The 20,036-nt window shown below is 45.4% G+C and overlaps 1 protein-coding gene across 3 annotated transcripts in view; it reads left to right on the top strand.

The window, feature by feature from the left end:
* The window catches only part of gnao1a (guanine nucleotide binding protein (G protein), alpha activating activity polypeptide O, a), a 107,435-nt gene continuing 87,399 nt past the window's right edge, over positions 1–20,036 (top strand). The window contains exons 1-2 of one of the 3 annotated variants that reach the window (XM_085461116.1): positions 1–689; positions 1,451–1,493. In XM_085461116.1, the coding sequence (XP_085317242.1) occupies positions 572–689; positions 1,451–1,493 (161 nt within the window). In that variant the 5' untranslated portion in view covers positions 1–571. The remainder of the gene's footprint in view (positions 690–1,450; positions 1,494–20,036) is intronic. The other 2 variants (XM_085461117.1, XM_085461115.1) reach the window with 2 other exon arrangements.

The following is a 20,036-nucleotide window of genomic DNA, read 5'->3' as shown; positions in this document are numbered from 1 at the left end:
ACTGCTCTGACGTCAGAAACCTGCAACTGAACGAATGAACTAACGGAGCACTGAGCCCCTACCGGAGCTACCGGGAGGCAGTAGTGTTACAGAGCGAGTCCCCGCCGCCGCCCGCCCCGGAGGAGCCAAACGGAAGAACCGAGCAATGCGCACCGCCGCCCAGTAACGCAGAATAGACGAGTGGAGAAGAAGAAGAAGAAGAAGGGAACCGTTATCGTGATTTACTAACGGAGGAAAAAAGAGAAAAGAAAGACACGGATAAAGGACGGACCAGCTCCGAGACCACGCGTGAGAAGCGACCAGCTGCGGAGGCTATATCGTCTCGGTGTTGCGCTGTGGATCAAACCGAGCGGATCCCTGATTTCAATGCTTTAACGGTGCTTCTACCCGGCTGCCCAGAAAGAAACAGGGATCGTAGAGGGATCGAAGCCTGAGCAGAGAAAAGGGGGGCAATAAACCAGCGAAGGAAAGAAAAAGGATTTGCAATTGAAGTTTCATTCATTCGTCTAATTATTGCGCTTTCTTCCGTGGATCCCGGTACCGATACTCTATCAAGCTGTGTTCTCTGACCATGGGATGTACTCTGAGCGCAGAGGAGAGGGCGGCTCTGGATCGGAGCAAAGCCATCGAGAAAAACCTGAAGGAGGACGGCCTCACCGCGGCCAAAGATGTTAAACTGCTGCTGCTCGGTAAGAGACTTGGCTTTAATGCCCTTCTCTTCGGCTGGTAGCGCCAGGGCTGAGAAATGAGACCCTGGGGCCGTGGGAAGGTGTGGTGTGTGTGCGTGTGCGCGCGCGTGTGGGTGGGTGTGGGTTGGTGTTGGAAATAAAGAAAGAAAGAAAAGACAGAAACTGTCGACGTCTGTCACAAACTATATTCAACAACAAGAACAAAGATGCGTTGTGATTTTTTTATTGTGCATTTGAAGGAACCCTTCCTTCCTATTGCGTCGTTTTGAAGCCACCTGCTTGAATAACGGCAGATGGTCCAAATGTTTTAACGCGCAATCAGTCGGTGGGTCGGTAAAAGATGACATCTACACCAGAGATGTTAGCTGCAGATGGAAGCCAAGGCGAAAAAATGGCAGCATGCAGCAGTGGAGGGCCCCGCACAGGCAGCACTGCTTCATTGGTTTGGGATTGATTCATTGATACTTTGCGCGAAATTAACCTCGAGTGTTTAATCTGTTTGACTCTGTTGCAAGATGGAGGATGGAAGAGGCTGAGGAAGAAAGGCTTCAGCCACTTTGTCCATCTCTTTCATCTCCACCCGCTGCTGCTGTGCTGTGCACATACCTCCCTGCCTCTCTCTCTCTTCCCTACCTACCCCTCCTCTCTGACACTCTATCTCCATCTTTCTGTCAAACACACACACACACACACACACACACACACACACACACACACACACACACCCTGTTTATATTGTCTTCTTGTCTCTTATCCCTCAGGGGCCGGAGAGTCAGGGAAAAGCACCATCGTCAAACAGATGAAGTAAGTCTTTCATAACCACGGTCTAATAAACCTATAGTGTGCATGTGTGTCCTTTTTCTTATGCCCCACACACACACACACACTCACACACACTCACACTCACACACACTCACACACACACTCACACACACTCACACACACACTCACACACACACACACACACACACACACACACACACACACACTCACACACACACACACACACACACACACACTCACACACACTCACACACACACACACACACACACTCACACACACACACACACACACACACTCACACACACTCACACACACACACACACACACTCACACACACACACACACACACACACTCACACACACACTCACACACACACACTCACACACACACACACACACACACTCACACACACACTCACACACACTCACACACACACACTCACACACACACACACACACACACTCACACACACTCACACACACACACACACTCACACACACACACACACACACACACACACTCACACACACACACACACACACACACTCACACACACACACACACTCACACACACACACTCACACACACACACACACTCACACACACACACACTCACACACACACACTCACACACACACTCACACACACTCACACACACACACTCACACACACACACACACACACACACACACACACACACACAGGTGCTGCACTGTTGACAGCCTAGTGTAACATTTTTATCTGATGCAAAAATGGATCCAGATTTAATGTTTAGCTACTAAAAAAACCACAATTTTAGAAACGTATGATTGGTCTGGAGTTTCCAAGTTTGTGCACCCACTGCAGTGACTGGGTAAGTTATGCATTCGCTTTCCATTTTAAAAGCACTGAACTGTTGTTTTGTTTTTTTACTGTTAAATCCTGTAATAATACATTGTAGGAGGATTAGTTTGTGTAGACACCAGGGAAATGCTGTTACCTGTTACCCTGGTTGAATGATAATGTTCCCACACAAATGACTACCATCATTATATAATCGTGATATTTTATTGAGCTTAAACACTTTATCCATTAGCGATGGGGCTGACTGACTCTAAAGAACTATTCTCATTTTATTCTGTATTGTTTTTTTTTTCAGGCTCTCAAATTATTTACTTGTTGATTTTTTTCCTGGTGGGAGTGGTTGGGATGAGGCTTATAGGCCATCATGGACCAGTAGCCGAAAACTGAAACGAGAAACTGAGTGCGACAATCTTTGACCCGAAATGTGACGTAGCCGTTTTATTTCTGTAATATTTTTACTGAAACGTTGTTTTACCCTGTTGGATGTGCTTTAGCCTGTGAAGGCTTACACAGTTACCAGATGTGAGTCCAGTGTAGCTGTGGCACATCTGGATTTCTTCTGTTGAGATTTAGGGCTGAGTTCAGGGGCTTAAATTAAAGATTTCTTTCTCCTGTGGACTCACAACGATGTGCGTAATGATCCTTCTATCAGGACTTATCTGTGGCAACCTTATCATACTCCTAATGCTGTTTTTGTGTTTGCAGCGTTGCTGCAATAATCCTATAAAGCACCTACAGGATTTACTATAGTTCCTCTTTAAGGCTGGCTGCACATAGGCTGCCCCCCCCCCCCCCCCCCGGTCCTTTTCTTTCAAATAATCCCATTATGACATATGGTTTTCCATCAGTCTTCTCCGCTGGTGTATTTTAGCCGATAATAGGCTTGCTTTGGTTGTGCATGCATGGCGACGCATCACATGACGGACACGAGTGGATCCAGATGAGCCTGTTGCTCAGCTGTTAATGGTCCTTCCAGCAATGGACCAGTCCTCCCAGTGGGTTCACTGGAGTTGTTGTATGCATTGGACTGATGTAGTTCGTGCACTTATAAAACCTGGCGTTAATCCATTTAGGTCTGAGTCTGTTGGTTTAATAGATTTATGTAGACGGTGCCGACAAGGTTGTTACTTTATATCCTTTATTACATAAGACAGCGTGGATGTTTTTGACTTCTGCTCATCAATCGACACGATTTCCTGACAAAAAGGAGCCAGTTATTGTTCTTCACATCAGTCCTGCCACCTCCATGTGTCTGCTGTCTGGCTACAGTCTGTACGCTCTATACTCTTATCAGGGTTCGTTCTGTTTGCGGGTATCGAGCAGCGTGATGCAGCGGGACCACATCAGAGGCATTTTCAAATTGCCAGTAATGGACTACTGTATAAATTGTAAAATTAGAGCATTTGTGTTTCTTTATAAACAATCGAAAACTTTTTTTTCCAAAGTGGCGGTCAGCGCCCTGTGAGGGAAGCCTTTTAGATGCTCTGGAAACTCCTCGCTGCATTTTCTTTCACAGTGTGCTTTCAACATCGGGGCGTGTCCGAGTGACCTGCTGCTGTTAGTGGACTGCTTTCTTCGCACAGGGAGGGCGAGTGGATTAGATTAAGGTTTAGATTTAACGGCGTGTCCACTGAGCTGCGGCGTATCCGTGTGGCAGCTGCGTGTGTGTGATCTCAATGATTGGAAGTAGGGAGTCTATTATAGCAGCGCTTTGTATAATACAGCATAGACACAATAGTGTGCACTGTGCACGGGTGAAGTCGTTTAGGTCTGTGCCCGTTCTCCTTTAGAATGCAGATTATTGCTTTCCGATGTGATGCAATCACTGAATGACAGCAGCTCATGACAAAGCAGCGATAACGTCTCTGAGGGGAACGCAGGTGCTCGTCGTTGGTGCGTGTTAGCGATAGTGGATTAAGTACAGCAGTGTGTGGATGACTAAGCTCTGATGGTGTGAAGCTACAGCATGGTCCACTGTAGACTGCACTTCTGAGACAGTAAAGAGGAAGCAGGATGACGAACTGAGGAAGAACATGTTTGACTGTGCAGAGATGGGGAACTGGTTTCAGAATCATGTGAATGACTGGATTGTGTGCGTTTTTGCATAAGTACGTACACGATGTTATCTCGTGTGTAATGTTTGGGCCGCAAACTCGAGGGACCTGGTCATGTGTTAACAGCATATCACTGTGTGTGTGTGTGCGTGCACGAGGAGACACCATCTGTTTATGGGGCCTGTGTGTGTTTAGACGTGTGCAAATGTTCTCTCGCTGCCCAGCTGGCAAACTGACCTCTCCAGCAGCGTTCACTGTGAGCATGTGAGAAAACTAATTTAATGTCGGATATTTTCATATCATCAAACAGGAGCGAGGAAGAAGCCGCCGTCAGGCAAAGTGAGGAAGATATTAGAGGTTGTTCCCAGCAATGTGACTAAGTACAGCCCTCTGTCCTGTCAGAGTGGCTGTGAGTAGGCTGCACTCTGCCCTGAAAGGCTTTGCTTTGGGGGCTGCTCCTGGAAGGGCAAACTCCAGAGATGGGTGTAAGCGTACCAGGAAATGGATTAATTATTTCTGGAGATGTAAGATTTATATTTTATAGGTTTGCCTAATGACCTAGCAGCAGTTAAAGGATAAAATAGCAAAATCGTTGCTGAAACAAGTGGAATTTCCAGCTTCCAGTTTCAAATCATAGCGTTCAAGATCCAAACACTGCTGTTTTATAGCTGACACGCTGCGCTCGTGGACATTTTACAATGCTACCATAGCCTTTATTTATTTTTGTAAACCATGTTTTTGGCCCTCAGGTACGCAGATGTTTGAAATGACTCAAAGGGTGAGGTGTTACCAGCATGCTTGTATTTTGGTCCTTGCGTAGTCGTAAAGCCTCAGTTTAGCTGAGCTGTCATGCTTATCACACATTCTAATCACACATTGGTCTGTAAAAAGAAAAGTCATAAAGGAGGCATTCATGACATCTTTTGACACGTTATTAAATGTCTGTGTAATTTCTCTTTCAATAACTGACAGAATACAACACATGCAAGCCAAGACTGTTAAACACATCATGAGTTCAATGCACTTCATAGTCACAGAGTAACAGAGGAGGCCTGCATTGCTCACTTAATAAAGATGTCGTTGAGTAACTGACTTTTACCCAAACAGGGCAGTGACGCTCGTTTCATCATCCCTGCTTAGGAACGTTTAAAGCGGTGGGAATGTTAAGCTCGGGATCGCGACGTGCTCAAACAAACCAACATCAGTGATTATTGGTTTTTGGTGTTTTTCTGTGGAGATTTATGCAGTAAAATGGTTATTCTGAAGTAGTTCATTCAACATGAAATATCAGCTTTCAATTTTGTATTGATTTAAACTGACGTGAAGAAAATTGTGAACCAAACTTATATGAATTCATAAATCTTTATCCAGTTATTTTGATTAGAGTGTGTTTTAGCATCAAAGCAATTCAGTCAGTTATTCTCTTTGTGTGTGTGTGTGTGTTCCTGTCTAGCTATCTTTGTGAGGACCAACAGTCACTTGTGAGGACACACTCACAAGTTTGAAGGCCTTTTTGAGGCTCAAAATGTGGTTTTAGTGTCAGGGTTACAGTTAGGTTTAGGGTCAGGCATTCATTTGTAATGGTTAGGGGCTGGGGAAACCATTATGTCAATAAAGGTCTTCACTAAGATAGCTAAACAGGCTTGTGTGTGTGACATACAATGCCTCCTTTTCTGTATTTCCCTCTCGTCTTTATCTCTGGCTTTCTCAGTCTGTGTATATGTGCGCTTGTGTCTTGCTGACACGATCGGAGGCGACCGGCCGAAGGGAGAACAAACGGCGTCCGTCCCTCGCGGCTGCGCTGCTTCCCACAGGCTGTTCCCACCGTGTGTGTGTGGTTTCTCTCTCTAGAACACAAGATAATTGGGTTTAAGCCTCAGAAGAGGAGAATAGAAGGGGGAAGGGAAGCAAAACTGAGGGAAAAAGGTGGTGGTGTTTTGCTCAGAGAGGCAAAGGAGCGTTATAGATGGAAGGAGGCAGAATTTAATGAAGGCAAAAAATACCCAGCGCATAGAAACGGGGCAAAGAATTGCAGTCTGCAAACAGGGGATAGAAAAGACTGAAATTACAGGAGAAAATAGAAAGTGTGACAGTGATGGAAACAAGGATGAAGTAGGAGAACAAGAAAGGAAAGAGGGAAGAACACAAAGAGCAAGGAGGAGAGTCCCAGGGACAACACGCTGAAGCAGTGAGGCACGAGAATTCAATTTCTTCTTTCTCAAAGGACAGAAAAGTGTTGTGGGAGTGTGAAAGGAAACAGGATAGGAGAGAAGAGGGTGCAGCGATATACGAGGAGGGAGGATGAGTGTGAATCAGACTGGGAAGGTAAGAGGAGGAAGATGAAGACATTTTGAGCTACAGAGGAGAGATCGGCAAGTGAAACAACATGTTATAACTTATTCAGCAAGCTAGAAGAAGTGACAAAGAGAGTCAAGGACAAAGAGCAAAGAGCACTTCTCTCCTGGACTCTGCTCTCCTTGATAATTATTAGCTGCCTTTTTCTGAGACGCTCAGACTCCAGCAGAGGAACTGGGCTGCAGAGAGCAGGGGCAGCTCGTGCTGGCACCAACTCCAGTGTGGCACGGAGAGGCCGTCTACAACTGGTCGTCCAAAACGGTCCGTCAGCTAGATAGTCATCCTTCATTGGCCAAATGTAGCCATGGGCGTGCTCTATACTGGAATGATTTGATTGGTCGCTTCAGTGAGCCATGAACTAACAGCAGGGGTCATCATAGCTGTGCGTGCATGTGTGATGCCCTTTTTGTTTAGTGTCTCAATCAGATCTGCATGTTGTAAATAATCAAATTTGAACTCGGCTATCAAAACCTTATCGGGACCACCGAGACTCGTACTTCTTATCCCAGGGGAAGAAACTTTGGCACTTCCCTTTTTCGTCTCCTCCCTTGAACTCACCTCGTTCACAGTAATCTTCAGTTGTTCTTGTTTCCACGCTGTAAGTCAGTCTTTACAAACTGATACTTAAATATCAGACCTTTAAAATTGATCAGTTCCACTTGGAAATCACAAGTACAACACTTACATTATGGAAATATCAAAGGCAAACCTCCCAGAAAGGCCGTGTGAAATTTCCAGGAAATTGTTGGAAGAAGAAGTCTCTTTGTGACTGTTGAAGGCCTTTGAAAAAAATCTCTTTCCTGCAGGAATGATGACATCAAAGCTGATTTTGTACTTGATTTGTTATGTATCCTATTACCTGAATGACTGTTAACATCAATCAGCTAGCTTTTAATATTGATGGTCTTTACCATAGACTGCAGGTGAGGACAGCACACGAATCACTGATTTTAGTTCAATCAGACTAACGTCTTGTTTTGTCTGTTTGTGTTAGCAACATGTTTCTCTGATCCCTCGTGAAACCAAATCTACGCCACAAGAATCTTCCAAAATAAAATGAGTGAAAGAAGTGCCTTTTTCTGCTCGGTGTCTGCTGCGGGGTGTTTATGTGAGCATCCAATAGTTAATTGGTATAAAATCAACTGGTGACATTAAAAACTAGTGATCTTTATAAAAGAGCTCTACATATAATCCCTCCTGTTGCCCCGTGCAGACAGAGATCTTGGTATAGTCACACGTTTTTTTCCCCTTTTTTTATTTGGTTGTTTTTATCTGCAGCTAATCGTGCAGCAGCTTTATTACTCGGGTAACACAACAGGCTCTTTGAATATGCTGCAAATCTTTCTGTGTTTATTGTCCTACCTGTCCTCCATTTCATTTTAATTATATTAAAGTCAATGCGCACACATAGAAAAATATTCCCCTCTAGTCCTTCTTCATCCTTCTTGTTCCTGGGACCTGCTGGAGCCACTCCCCCATCTTGGGAGTCACTGGGACCACTGTTTCCTTCACCCTCCACAACTTCTCCAGCTCTTCTCTGAGCCCTTGATATTTGTCCAGCTTCTGTGTTCCTTCTTCCTGATGTTGCTGTCATTCAGTATTACTACGTCCATCACTACGGCCGTCTTCCTCTGGTTGTCCACCACTACTTTGGTTAGCCACAGTCCGACAGGATCTTAGCTCGGTCATTCTCCACCACCCTAGGGGCGTCTCCCATTTTGACCTCGGGACTTCCAGGCCAGCCACTTGGTTATGGCGTTCCATGTATGCCCTGCCTGCTGGCATCTTGCACCCTGCTGTTATGTGCTGGATTGTCTCATCTTTACACAGCCTGCACCTGGGGTCTTGCCTGGTGTGATAGACCCCAGCCTCTATGGATCTTGTGCTCAGAGCTTGTTCTTGTGCTGCCATGATTAGTGCCTCTGTGCTGTCTTTCAGTCCAGCTTTGTCCAGCCACTGGTAGGATTTCTGGATATCAGCCACCTCCTCTATCTGCCGGTGGTACATACCGTGCAGGGGCCTGTCCTTCCATGATGGTTCCTCGTCTCCCTCCTCTTCTCCAGATTTCTGCAGCCTGAGGTATTCACTTAGCACACGGTCAGTTGTGTCCATCTACCTGATGTACTCATGGATGTTTGTTGTCTAAACCTGGACAGTGGTTCCTGCATTCACCAGTCCCCGGCCTCCTTCCTTCCGCTTAGCGTACAGCCTCAGGGTGCTGGACTTGGGGTGAAACCCTCCATGCATGGTCAGGAGCTTCCTTGTCTTGTAGCTTCTATCTCGTCCTTTATGATCCCAGCAGGGTACCTGATCACAGGCAGGGCGTCAGTGTTCATTGCCCAGATCTGGTTCTTCCCATTCAGCTGACTCCTCAGGTCTTACTCTCTGCAGGTACTTGGTGGTTGCAGCTTTCCTAGCAGCCTCTTCGTGGTTCCCATTTGCCTGCGGGATCCCCAGGTACCTGTAGCTGTCCTCTATGTCTGCAATGTTGCCTTCTGGTAGTCCGATCCCCTCAGTTCTGACTACCTTCCCTCTCTTTCTTACCGTCCAACTACACTTCTCCAGTCCGAATGATATTCCAGTGACATTGGTGTAGATCCTTGTGATGTAAATGAGTGAATCGATGTCTCGTCGTTCACTCCTGGCATACAGCTTGATGTCATCCATATATACACATATGTATATATATGGATGACATATGTCATACATATGACATATGTCATACATATGTCATACCTATGTCATACATACGTGTATATATATATATATATATATATATATATGTGTGTATATATATATATATATATATATACACACATATATATATATATATATATATATATATATATGGGGAATGAACCCATGAGTGATCGATGTAGCGGTTCCGAATGACAGCAATATCAGGAAGAAGGAACACGAGAAGCTGGAGAAATACCAAGGGCTCAGAGAAGAGCTCGAGAGGATGTGGAGGGTGAAGGTAACGGTGGTCCCCGTGGTAATCGGAGCACTAGGTGCGGTGACTCCCAAGCTAGGCGAGTGGCTCCAGCAGATCCCGGGAATAACATCGGAGATCTCTGTCCAGAAGAGCGCAGTCCTGGGAACAGCTAAGATACTGCGCAGGACCCTCAAGCTCCCAGGCCTCTGGTAGAGGACCCGAGCTTGAAGGATAAACCGCCCGCAGGGGCGTGCTGGGTGTTTTTTTTTTATATATATATATATATATATATTAGGGGTGCAACGATACACAAAATTCACGGTTCGGTTCGATACTTTGGTGTCACGGTTCGATATTTTTTCGATACAAAAAAATGTTCATGCCTTTTTAATTTGTCATTTATTAAAATTATAAATATATATTTTAACTCAAAAGTACAGTTTTTAAATTTAACCCTAACCCTTGTGCGTGTTTTTTATTTTGACAGCGAATGCGCACCTGCGGACCACTTATGTGCAGCCCTGGTTATTTAGCTCATCATATTGCAGCCACAGAAATTATTTTGTCCATGAAACCATAAAGCTGCACTTTCTTTTTGCCTTATAGTCTGATTTGTCATAACTTCTCCGTTTTGTGGTAAGCTTTTCTTTGGCTGTCACTTCTTCACCCCGACCTGTCTTATTTGGCTCAGCAGAACTAAAATATATATCCTGCTGCTTTTACACACGGACTCACATAAGCTCAGCGATTCTCTGCGCGATCAACCTCTCACATGTTTAAGCTTGCTGCGGGAGATTTCACTTGTCATGTTTGCATAGTAAGCTAACAATTAATAAGACGATGTCAGAGGAATTGGTGCACAAATTATCATCACTCACAGATCAGTGCTGTCGCTCTCTATACACAGTTCGCATGATTGCAAAGTGAAAGCAAAAAAACAAGCGCAAATTCAAACGCGATTTCAATATGTCACATATTGACAGTGGCTCACCGATGCCAATGACATAATTACCCAGCTACATTTCTGAAAGAATGCAAAAGCATTGACATATATTTTTCCTTCCTACAATAGCCCGACGGGCAGGGCAGAGATAGATTTTGGTAGCCCGACTGAAAAAATCGCTAGCCCCAGGACGTCGGGCTAGCGATATTGCAAGCCCTGTATCTGATTGAGGAATCACTCATCTTTGGAAAAGAGAGTTTATTACAGAGAAATGGCTCTTTCCAAAATAAAAGCTATACTATCCGCTTCTTCTGGGCTATATTCTCAGCAGCATAAGGAGAATCATGTGCTAACAGCTGTCTAAATGACTCGGCTAAAGTTAGTAGCATGCTTGTTGTTTTTGTCTTTGCACTAGGATGATGTCGGCGTAAATGTGCAGTCATATTCGTTGTGTTCCCACTAGTGCTTTCAGGTTAATCTCGTTGAAATGACCTTAACACCACAACACGGCAAATCTCCGTTAACGAGCTACCGCCGATCGCCCCGTGCATGGGGCTAGCCGGCCAACACGTTAACGAGCTAACTGCGCTAACACACTAGTTCACGCCAATGTAATCGAGCATTGCATGGCACATCCAACATACTGTTTTACTTTAGTCCATGACTCGCTTACCTTCAGGGTCATACATCACATGAAAACCAAAATAATTCCAAACGCAGATCTGAATGAGGGTGGGAGAGGTCTATGTTACAAGGAGAGCTTAACTTCTGTCTCGCTAGCTTGCCATGCGCTCTTCCTCCTGACTATGCTGTCTGTGTTGAGCGCTCAGTGAATCTGCGTTCGACTACTCCGCCTAGGCTGCACTGTCGAGCCTAGGCGGAGTAGTCGAACGCAGATTCACTGAGTGCTCAACACAGACAGCATCGTCAGAAGGAAAATTGATAAAATAAATTACAAATGTTGTATTGTTCATACATATGCGTACCGAACCGAAAGCACTGTATCGAACGGTTCAATATCGATACGAATATCGTTGCACCCCTAATGTATATATATATATATATATATATATATATATGTATATATATGTATATATATGTGTGTGTATATATATATATATATATATATATATATATATATCATCAGTTGTATAAAGCCAGGTCATTTGATCATTTGTATAAAGCCAGGTCATTATGACTGTGTGTGTGGTCTGTGCGCTAATCAGGGCTTCTTATAAGAAACAAAGGTCTTTTGTTATAGGGAATTGTGTTTGTGTGCAGTTACACACACTTGAAAGTTTCTTTTTCTTGGTGCTTTTGTTTGTGTGGCTTTGTGGTTGTGTGACTTTTTTTCCGTGTGTGTTAGAGCTATTTGGCAGATTTCCTGTCAGTTCAGTGCACTACGAGACAATGGAGTCTTGTTACAATGACCACACTCAGCTGATATAAAGTCAGCTGAGTGTGACTGTGGCTGTGTAGCTGAAAGAGTGTCTGGTTAAATGCATGTTTGTATTTTTGTATTTGTATCATAGCTAACTCAGAGCAGACATACGCAGCAATACAAAAAATTAAATTATTCCCACGGCACTGTAAACTGTAACATATATAAGGTTTATTTTTGATTCAGTTTAAGTATGTTGCAGTATGAAGTATGTTGCATTAAATTGTAAAACATTTTACTTTTTTCCTTTCATGTTTGCTTTACTAACAAAGTACAAAGTGATAAAGAAAAACTTGATAATGAGTATATAGCTGTGCATATATACGTACAACAGCAATCAGCTAATTAATTATCCAAAATATTCATCTGGTTAAAATAAGTGAAGCGTCACAGTTTTAGACTCCGTTTTCGCACAGACACCATCTCCAGGTTGAGTCCTGATGTTTGGATACGTATCATTAACGCGAACAATTTAAACTTCTGCTCCCACTGGAAGAACCAAAGTCACTTAAATCTCGCTTAGCATTGTGTTTATCTACTGAAATGATTGAAATAAAGAGACCTTTTTGAAATAAGAAGACAAACAGCAGCAGTATTTTGCTGTCTCTGTCAGGCCTGTCTGGGGTTCAGGTGTGCCTATTTTCTTTTCATTTGTTTCTACTGGATCAGCCTGTCGTTTGCTCCCTCAGTAAGTCATTAATATTGACACAGGAGAGGACAGGTAACCTGAATAATTACATTTTCATTTATGAAGAGGTGAGCTACTGTCACTGATGACACACTAATAGCAGTAGTGACACAGCATACTCAGAAGGGAGTTCTGTTCGACCAAAGTCCTCATCCAGACCAAAACCATACTGTCCCTGCTGCGAGAATAAGGAGCATTTCCTGAACGCTTGTATAGAGTTTAAGAAACTGACCACCGACCAGATGGTGAGGTGGTTAACTGATGAACAGCGGTGCTGGAAATGTGGAAGAACTCACCAGCCGGAGGTTTGCACCCTCAAACGACCTTGTAATACCTACAGAGAGCAACACCTGACTGTACTGCATGATGCGGTCCAGCAGATCCAGAAGAGTGTGCTCATGATGACTGCTCCGACTACAACAGTGTACTTGGATAGGCCAAACCGGTCTCCCAAGGTGATGCTGAAGGTTGTAAAGGTCTTTTCTTTTCTTTTTCTTTTTTTTTTTTTTGGCCTGTCCCGTTTGGCTCTTTTGCCATCAGAATTATTGTCTAAAGGCAAAGAAAGATGCCCAACGGATTTACTTTACCAAACTGACCATCCCAGCCTTGCCGTAATGGTCCATTTGATTCACCTTTTATTGTTTATTTTATTTTCACTTACTGAATATGGAACAGACTTGACTGGGGGAAAGAAGGGGAGAAAGAAAGAGGGAAAGAGAAACAGCTGAGAAGAGGGACGGGGGAGAAGGGCAAAAGACAAAAACCAACAGAACGGGCAGAAAAAAAAATGCATATATCAATCACCTGGGTCACCTGCTGAGAAAGAAAAAAGAAAACAAGCAGAAGAGAACAAGAGTAATAGAATAAACAGCATCACAATGATATATGGGAATATGACAGTAAATACTAAATATTAAACATTATTGTGCAGCACATAAGATCAACAGAACACAGTGTGCTTTGAGGTAGGAGCCAAAAAGGGTGTAGTTTGTGGGTGTGATCACCCGTGTGTACACCTGTGAGCATGGACGCGCTTGTTTTTTTTTTTTAAAAGGTTCCTTCATGTAATGATCTGCTAGAGGGTGTGGGGGGGCCACAGCCCCGTCCTCCAGGGCATGAAGCAGGTATGGAGGAGATCAAAACTCCAGACATCCAGAGGCCCCCAGAACACAAGAGACCAAGGAAGACCAACAGAGGGGCAGCCGCGCCACTGTCCCAGAAAGAGCTGAGGAGAGTCCCAGATGAGGGCTCACTCAGCAGCCGCGGAGCAGAAGCCAGGGGGAGTTGCAGTGACGCGCCCGTGAGCTCCGCCGGCAGCCAGCCGTGCCTGAGTGACCGAGCCCCAGGCCGAGAGGCCAAGGGCACCCCACCTCCGAAGTGGCCCGAGCGAGCCCCAGGCTCCAGGCCCCGATAAGCGGCCGCCAAGGAGTGAGCCGGTGTGTACCTGGACGCCCACCCCCGGACACAAAGAACCACCAACGCACCGATGTCTGAGGGGGTCCGCCACTGGCAGGGAAAGTGGTGGTAGGGGGAGATAGGCCTCTAAACCTTGGAGGGCCTGAGATGTCCCCAGAGAGGTGGCGCCTGATACCCAACCTGACATATAGACACAGACATACAGGCACACACAGACACAAACATCCATTCCCACCCTCATGCTCTCATATGCACTTACTCCACACTCAACCAACGTGGAGACAGACATAAAGAGACGCTGTACACACGATCACACTCCCCAAGCAGGTTGTAAAGGTCTTGCTGTACAACAGGGACCAAACATTGGAGACTCATGCAATACTCGATGATTGCTAAGAACGAAGCATCATTTTATCACAAGCTGTTCGACGTTTAAACCTCACCCCAGAGTCTGAGACACTTACCCTGCGGGGACACTTCCAAGTGTCCTCCCCCTAGAAACCTGGGGAGAAGTATCATATACAAAAGGCATTCACCGCCGATGCCCTTGGTCTCTCAGAACATTCCTATCCGGTGAGGATTCTCCAACGCCGCTATAAACACCTTCTTGACTTACCTCTGCCTTTGGTAGACCATGTTCAACCTCTGCTGCTTATCGGCTCTGACATGCCTCATCTCATGGCACCTACAGAACCAGTTCATCTGGGCCTGACAGGGGGACCGATCGCTGTCCATACCAAGCTTGGTTGGTCGCTCCAAGGTCCCATCAGTATCGACCAAACTCCTGCAACTGAGCAGCAGTGCCTGTTCACAGCAACAGTTGTGCCAACCAGTGAGCTTTTCAGGAATGTTGAGCGTCTCTGTCAGATTGATACACTGCCTTATGTGAGCGAGAAGCAGGTAACCCGATCGAAGCAAGATCAGCAAGCTCTAAACCTACTCCAGACATCCACCATCAGGGTCACTGTCGATGAGACAGAGAGGTATGCCACACCACTGCTTCGTCGCGCCAACTCCGCCATGCTTCAAACTCCTATCAAAGCAGTCTTGCCAAGTCTGCGCAGTACAGAGAGGAGACTTGTCAAAGGCCCACAACGCGCCGAAGTATATTGTCAGGAGAGTCAGAAGCTAGAGAACATGGGCTATGTAGCCGTGGTGCCACATGAGATAGCTAGAACCACTGCAGAATCCTGGTTCATACCTCACCACATGGTGCGACACGGACAGGATCGTCTTTAACTGCTCTTTCCAGTACAAAGGGAAGTCCCTCAACCCTATTCTCCTCCCTGGACCTGCCCTAGGTCCATCTTTGCTAGGAGTTCTTCTTCGGTTTTGACAGTATCCAGTTGCTGTGATTGGCGACATCAAAGGTAGGTTCCACCAGGCACGCCTTTTGCCAGCAAACAAACCAGTGCTGCGCTTCCTCTGGCGGGACATGAAGAGGAATGAAGAGTCGAAGATCTATGAATGGCAAGTGCTACCATGCCTCCGCAGCACCCACTCCCAAGAGGAAGCTAAGGCCCTAGTCAACAGTCTGCGCCAGCTGCTCCACACCGGGGGCTTTGAGATACGTCAATGGGCCAGCAACATCCCTGCTGTCATTGAACATCTTCCATCCAATGTCAGATCTGAGAGTAGTGACCTATGGCTCTCTCAGTCTAGCACGGACCTTTGGGAGCCAACTCTGGGATTGACATGGGATTGCCTTCGTGACTCCTTTAAATACAGACATCGACTGGGGGAGAGAACTGAACCCACACTGAGGAACGTCTACAAAACACTTGCGTGACAGTACGATCCGCTAGGTTATATAGTACCGTTCACCACACAGGCCAAGACTCTGGTACAGGATCTTTGGAAGGAGCAGCTCGGCTGGGACGACCCGATCCAGCCACCTAGCCTTCGTGACAGATGGCTTGCCTGGGAAAGGGAGATTCCTGATCTTATCCAAATGGAAATCCCCAGATGTTATGCACCAGTGTCTGCTGATTCATCTGCTTCAAGTAGAGATCTTCACATCTTTTGCAACACTTCCAAGAGAGCATATGGGTCTGTCGCTTACCTGCAGAGAGATGGGAATACCCGGAGATATGTGGATAGCGTGAATAACCCTGCTGATGACATTACCAGGGGCAAGACCTTGAAGGAGCTGTCACGACCACACCGGTGGCACCAAGGCCCTGAGTTTTTACGTCAATCCGAGGAGCATTGGCCGACCAGCCCACCAGCATATCCAGAGCCAGAGGATGGTGAGCTGAAGAAATCATATTTCTGTGGACAGGTTAGGGTTAACTCCTGCCCTCAACTTCCTGAAATCAGCATGTTCTCCACCTGGAAGGATCTCATGAAGACAACAGCGCAGTCCCTACATGGGGCGGCTGACCCAAACTCAAGCTCGCCCAGTGAAGCAGACGATTACATCAAAGCTGAGAAACTCCTCCTGATGAAGGCCCAGTCAGAGTCATTCCCAGAGGAGGCCAAGGCACTCAGGTCTGGCAGACCATTGCTAACCAACAGCCGTTAGAACTCCTTATCAAATCAAATCACAAATCAAATCAAATCACTTTTTATTGTCACATCACATGTGCAGGTACATTGGTACAGCACATGCGAGTGAAATTCTTGTGTGCGAGCTTCACAAGCAACAGAGTTGTGCAAAATACAATAACATAAACAGGCAAAATATACGAATGGCTAAATCTGAAACTAATAAATATATGTACAATGTATAATAGTATATGCAAAAAAAAAGAAAAATTTCTGGATGTGTATACTAAATGTTTTTCTACGTGTGTGTGTATGTGTGTGTGTGTTTGTGTGTGTGTATACACATATTTTACAAATTAAATAGTCAATAAATAAAATGTATAAAAATATACATTATCACCTGAATATGATAAGGATACGGAACTGGTGGAAGGTTACGAAGAGTTGAGCAGCTGGAGCTAGACACCTTCCACCCGATCATACTAGACCCAAAAAAAAATCCTCTGACTAAGCTCATCATCCAGGATTTTGATGAGACCCTCCTTCATCCTGGACCAGAGAGAGTGTTGGCTGAACTGCGTTGCCGGTTCTGGATCCACCGGGGGAGTGAAGCAGTCAGACGGTATCAGAGGGACTGCAGGCAGTGTCAGGCTTGGCGTGCCAATCCTTCCATCCCAAAGATGGCAGATCTACCACCAGCTCGTCTGCGTCTGTATAAACCATCCTTTTATTCAACTGGAGTCGATTGTTTTGGACCCTTTACTGTGAAAATTGGACATCGAACAGAGAAGCGTTGGGGCATAGTCTTCAAGTGCATGACGACCCGTTGTGTGCATCTAGACCTCCTCGAGAGCCTTGACACTCACTCCTTTCTGATGTCGTTAAGGCGCTTTATTGCCAGAAGAGGCAAACCTTTTAAGCTCCTGTGTGACAACGGGACAAATTTTGTCAGTGGAGCCCGAGAGCTACATGAGGCCTTTGAGACCATGGTGCCTCAGTTGAAGGAGCGTTTGGCAGAGTAGCAGATTGCTTTCCGTTTCAACACCCCCCAGTGCTCCTCACTTCGGTGGCACCTGGGAGAGAGAGGTCAGGTGCGTGAAAACTGCTCTTTAGGTCTCTTAAGGAGCAGACGGTCCCTGAAACTGTGCTTCGTACAGTCCTTGTGGAAGTGGAAGGTATCGTAAATGCTAAGCCTCTCGGCATCAGACATAGCAGATCCAGACCCCATCACACCTAACATCCTGCTGATGGGGACGCTATGATGCATCACTCCCTCAAGTGGTTTACGATCCCAGTAACCTTATCGGGAGTCGCAGATGGAGACATAGTCAAGTTCTTGTCAACCACTTCTGGTCCCGATTCATCCGTCACTACCTGCCTATCTTGCAAGAGAGACAGAAGTGGCAGAAGGATGCGGAGTACCTCAAACCGGACCAAGTGGTGCTCATAGTTGATCCTCAGCTCCCAAGAGCTTTATGAGTGGCCTTTCTACCTTGGATTCGATGGTCTGTGCAGACAGTCGGGGGCGGCTGTGTTAGAAAGCCCACTGTTTGCACGTTGTTTGCTTGGTTGAAGTGTTGTGGTTTGTTTATTGATAGTGTTTGCGCTGTGGAGATTGATATGTCCTACGTCATTGAACTCACCATATCATTGCTGACGCTCCTTGAATGCACCACTCTGTGCCATGTGCTGCTAGTCTGCCTTGTAGCTGCTGATAGCCAGCATTGCTCCTTGTGTCCTCTCATCAGCATCTCGTGGGTTTTGGTTTATTGCTGTGTGTGAATGCCAGAAGGTGGGTTCTGTTTACATGATGTTGTGTATGTCAGATGCTATTGTGTGTATTTGTTCCCTCGTGACTATGCTAATGTTATCCTATGCTAATACGCTAATATGCTATGTAAGCTACTAAGTTAGTTAATGCTAATTATTAATTCTTGTGTAATTGTTGAAGTTGTTATAGATGTGAGTGTTGAATACAGTTCCTTGTGCCATCTCTGTGCTAGAATTATGTCTGGGCATGTTGAATGTTTTATGTGTGCTGTACTGATAGTTGCTTTATGTATCGTTACTACAGACCACAGCTGAATAAATCTCCTAAACTTGGAAGCTGCCTCCGTGTTCTTTAACCGGAACACACCCACCATACCTTGCTGCTCTAAATCAGCTAAACTCCTGGAGACAACATTCTCTCCATTTTACAGCATGTGTCAGATGTAAGCATAAAAGTAGCCCAGGTTGTGTTTCCACTGAAAACTTTAGTTACATAACTGTGTATTTAACACTTTAACAAAAACTAAACTAACAGGAGCCAGCACAATGCGTAATACAACTGACATTTCTTCTACCTGAGCTGTGTCTTGGGTCGAGCTTTTAACCAGCTGTTTAAAGGCCTGCGTGTGGGTAAGGCTGCTTTAGCTGCCTGCTTTGAGCTGTCAGGCTAATACAGAGGCCCACACCTGATTCTGCCCCGAGGTCACTTCCTGTGCCTTGCCCCTGGTCTTTCTCCCAGCTTTCCTGTCTTCTCACTACTGTCCCATCAAAGAAAGGCTAAAAGCAGTGCAGTGGCAGAAGTAATATCCATTCACCGTTTGCTCTTCCTGTCATATATAGTGCAACTAACGAGTGCTCCAGCAATGCTCAGTTGAGTCATTTGTTTAGAATCAGAATCAGAAAGGGTTTTATTGCCAAATGTTGAGCAGGTTTACAACATTAGGAAATTGCTGTGGTGCTTCAGTGCAAACATACTGTCATATAACGCTTAAATAAACATAAAAATAAGAATTAAAAGTGCTAAGTAGATAGATATATACTTTTTACTTTTGGGTTGCACATCACCAGCTGCTAGCATCTCCTCCTTCCTAGCCTGGTTGTACTCAATGGTGTATTTGTGCCTCGCATGATAAAACGAGTGTGTAGTTTAAACCTTCAGCAAGCAGGAACTATTTTCTTGCATATTTTCCAAAGGATCGTGCTTTGTTGGATGTAGCTCTCCTTCAGGTACTAAATCGTCATCGGAGGGTGACGCGTGGCTGTCACTGTCAGACAGCGTATACTGATACGATCAGGGACAATATGACACGACTAACCCAAACTGTCTCTCACAGAGCAGACACTACCTTAAAGTGCCTGCTTTGGTGTAATCAGCAGAGCTATTCTTTATAAATCACCTGACGCATGCGTAGGTTTTGGATCAGTGCTACACTCTGCCTTATTTACATACATCTACATCTTCTACCTAAAGCTTTCTGCCAGTCACAACGTTGCTGTAGCCAAGATTTTAGCAACGATGTGGCTGTGAGGAGTGGGTGAAATGAAGCTGGGGAAAAAGATCTGGATCAGATTGGAAATGGCAAAAAAAAAAAAAAAACCCAGCTCACAGAAAACAGGTGAAGCTGTCCCA

This window comes from Copadichromis virginalis, linkage group LG7 (assembly GCF_057382275.1).
Source record: "Copadichromis virginalis isolate Kocher_CV1m ecotype Utaka linkage group LG7, C_Virginalis_male_GT1.1, whole genome shotgun sequence".
Lineage (NCBI taxonomy): Eukaryota > Metazoa > Chordata > Actinopteri > Cichliformes > Cichlidae > Copadichromis > Copadichromis virginalis.
The sequence above is the reverse complement of the archived record's forward strand: the minus strand, read 5'-3'. Positions and strand labels throughout refer to the sequence as shown.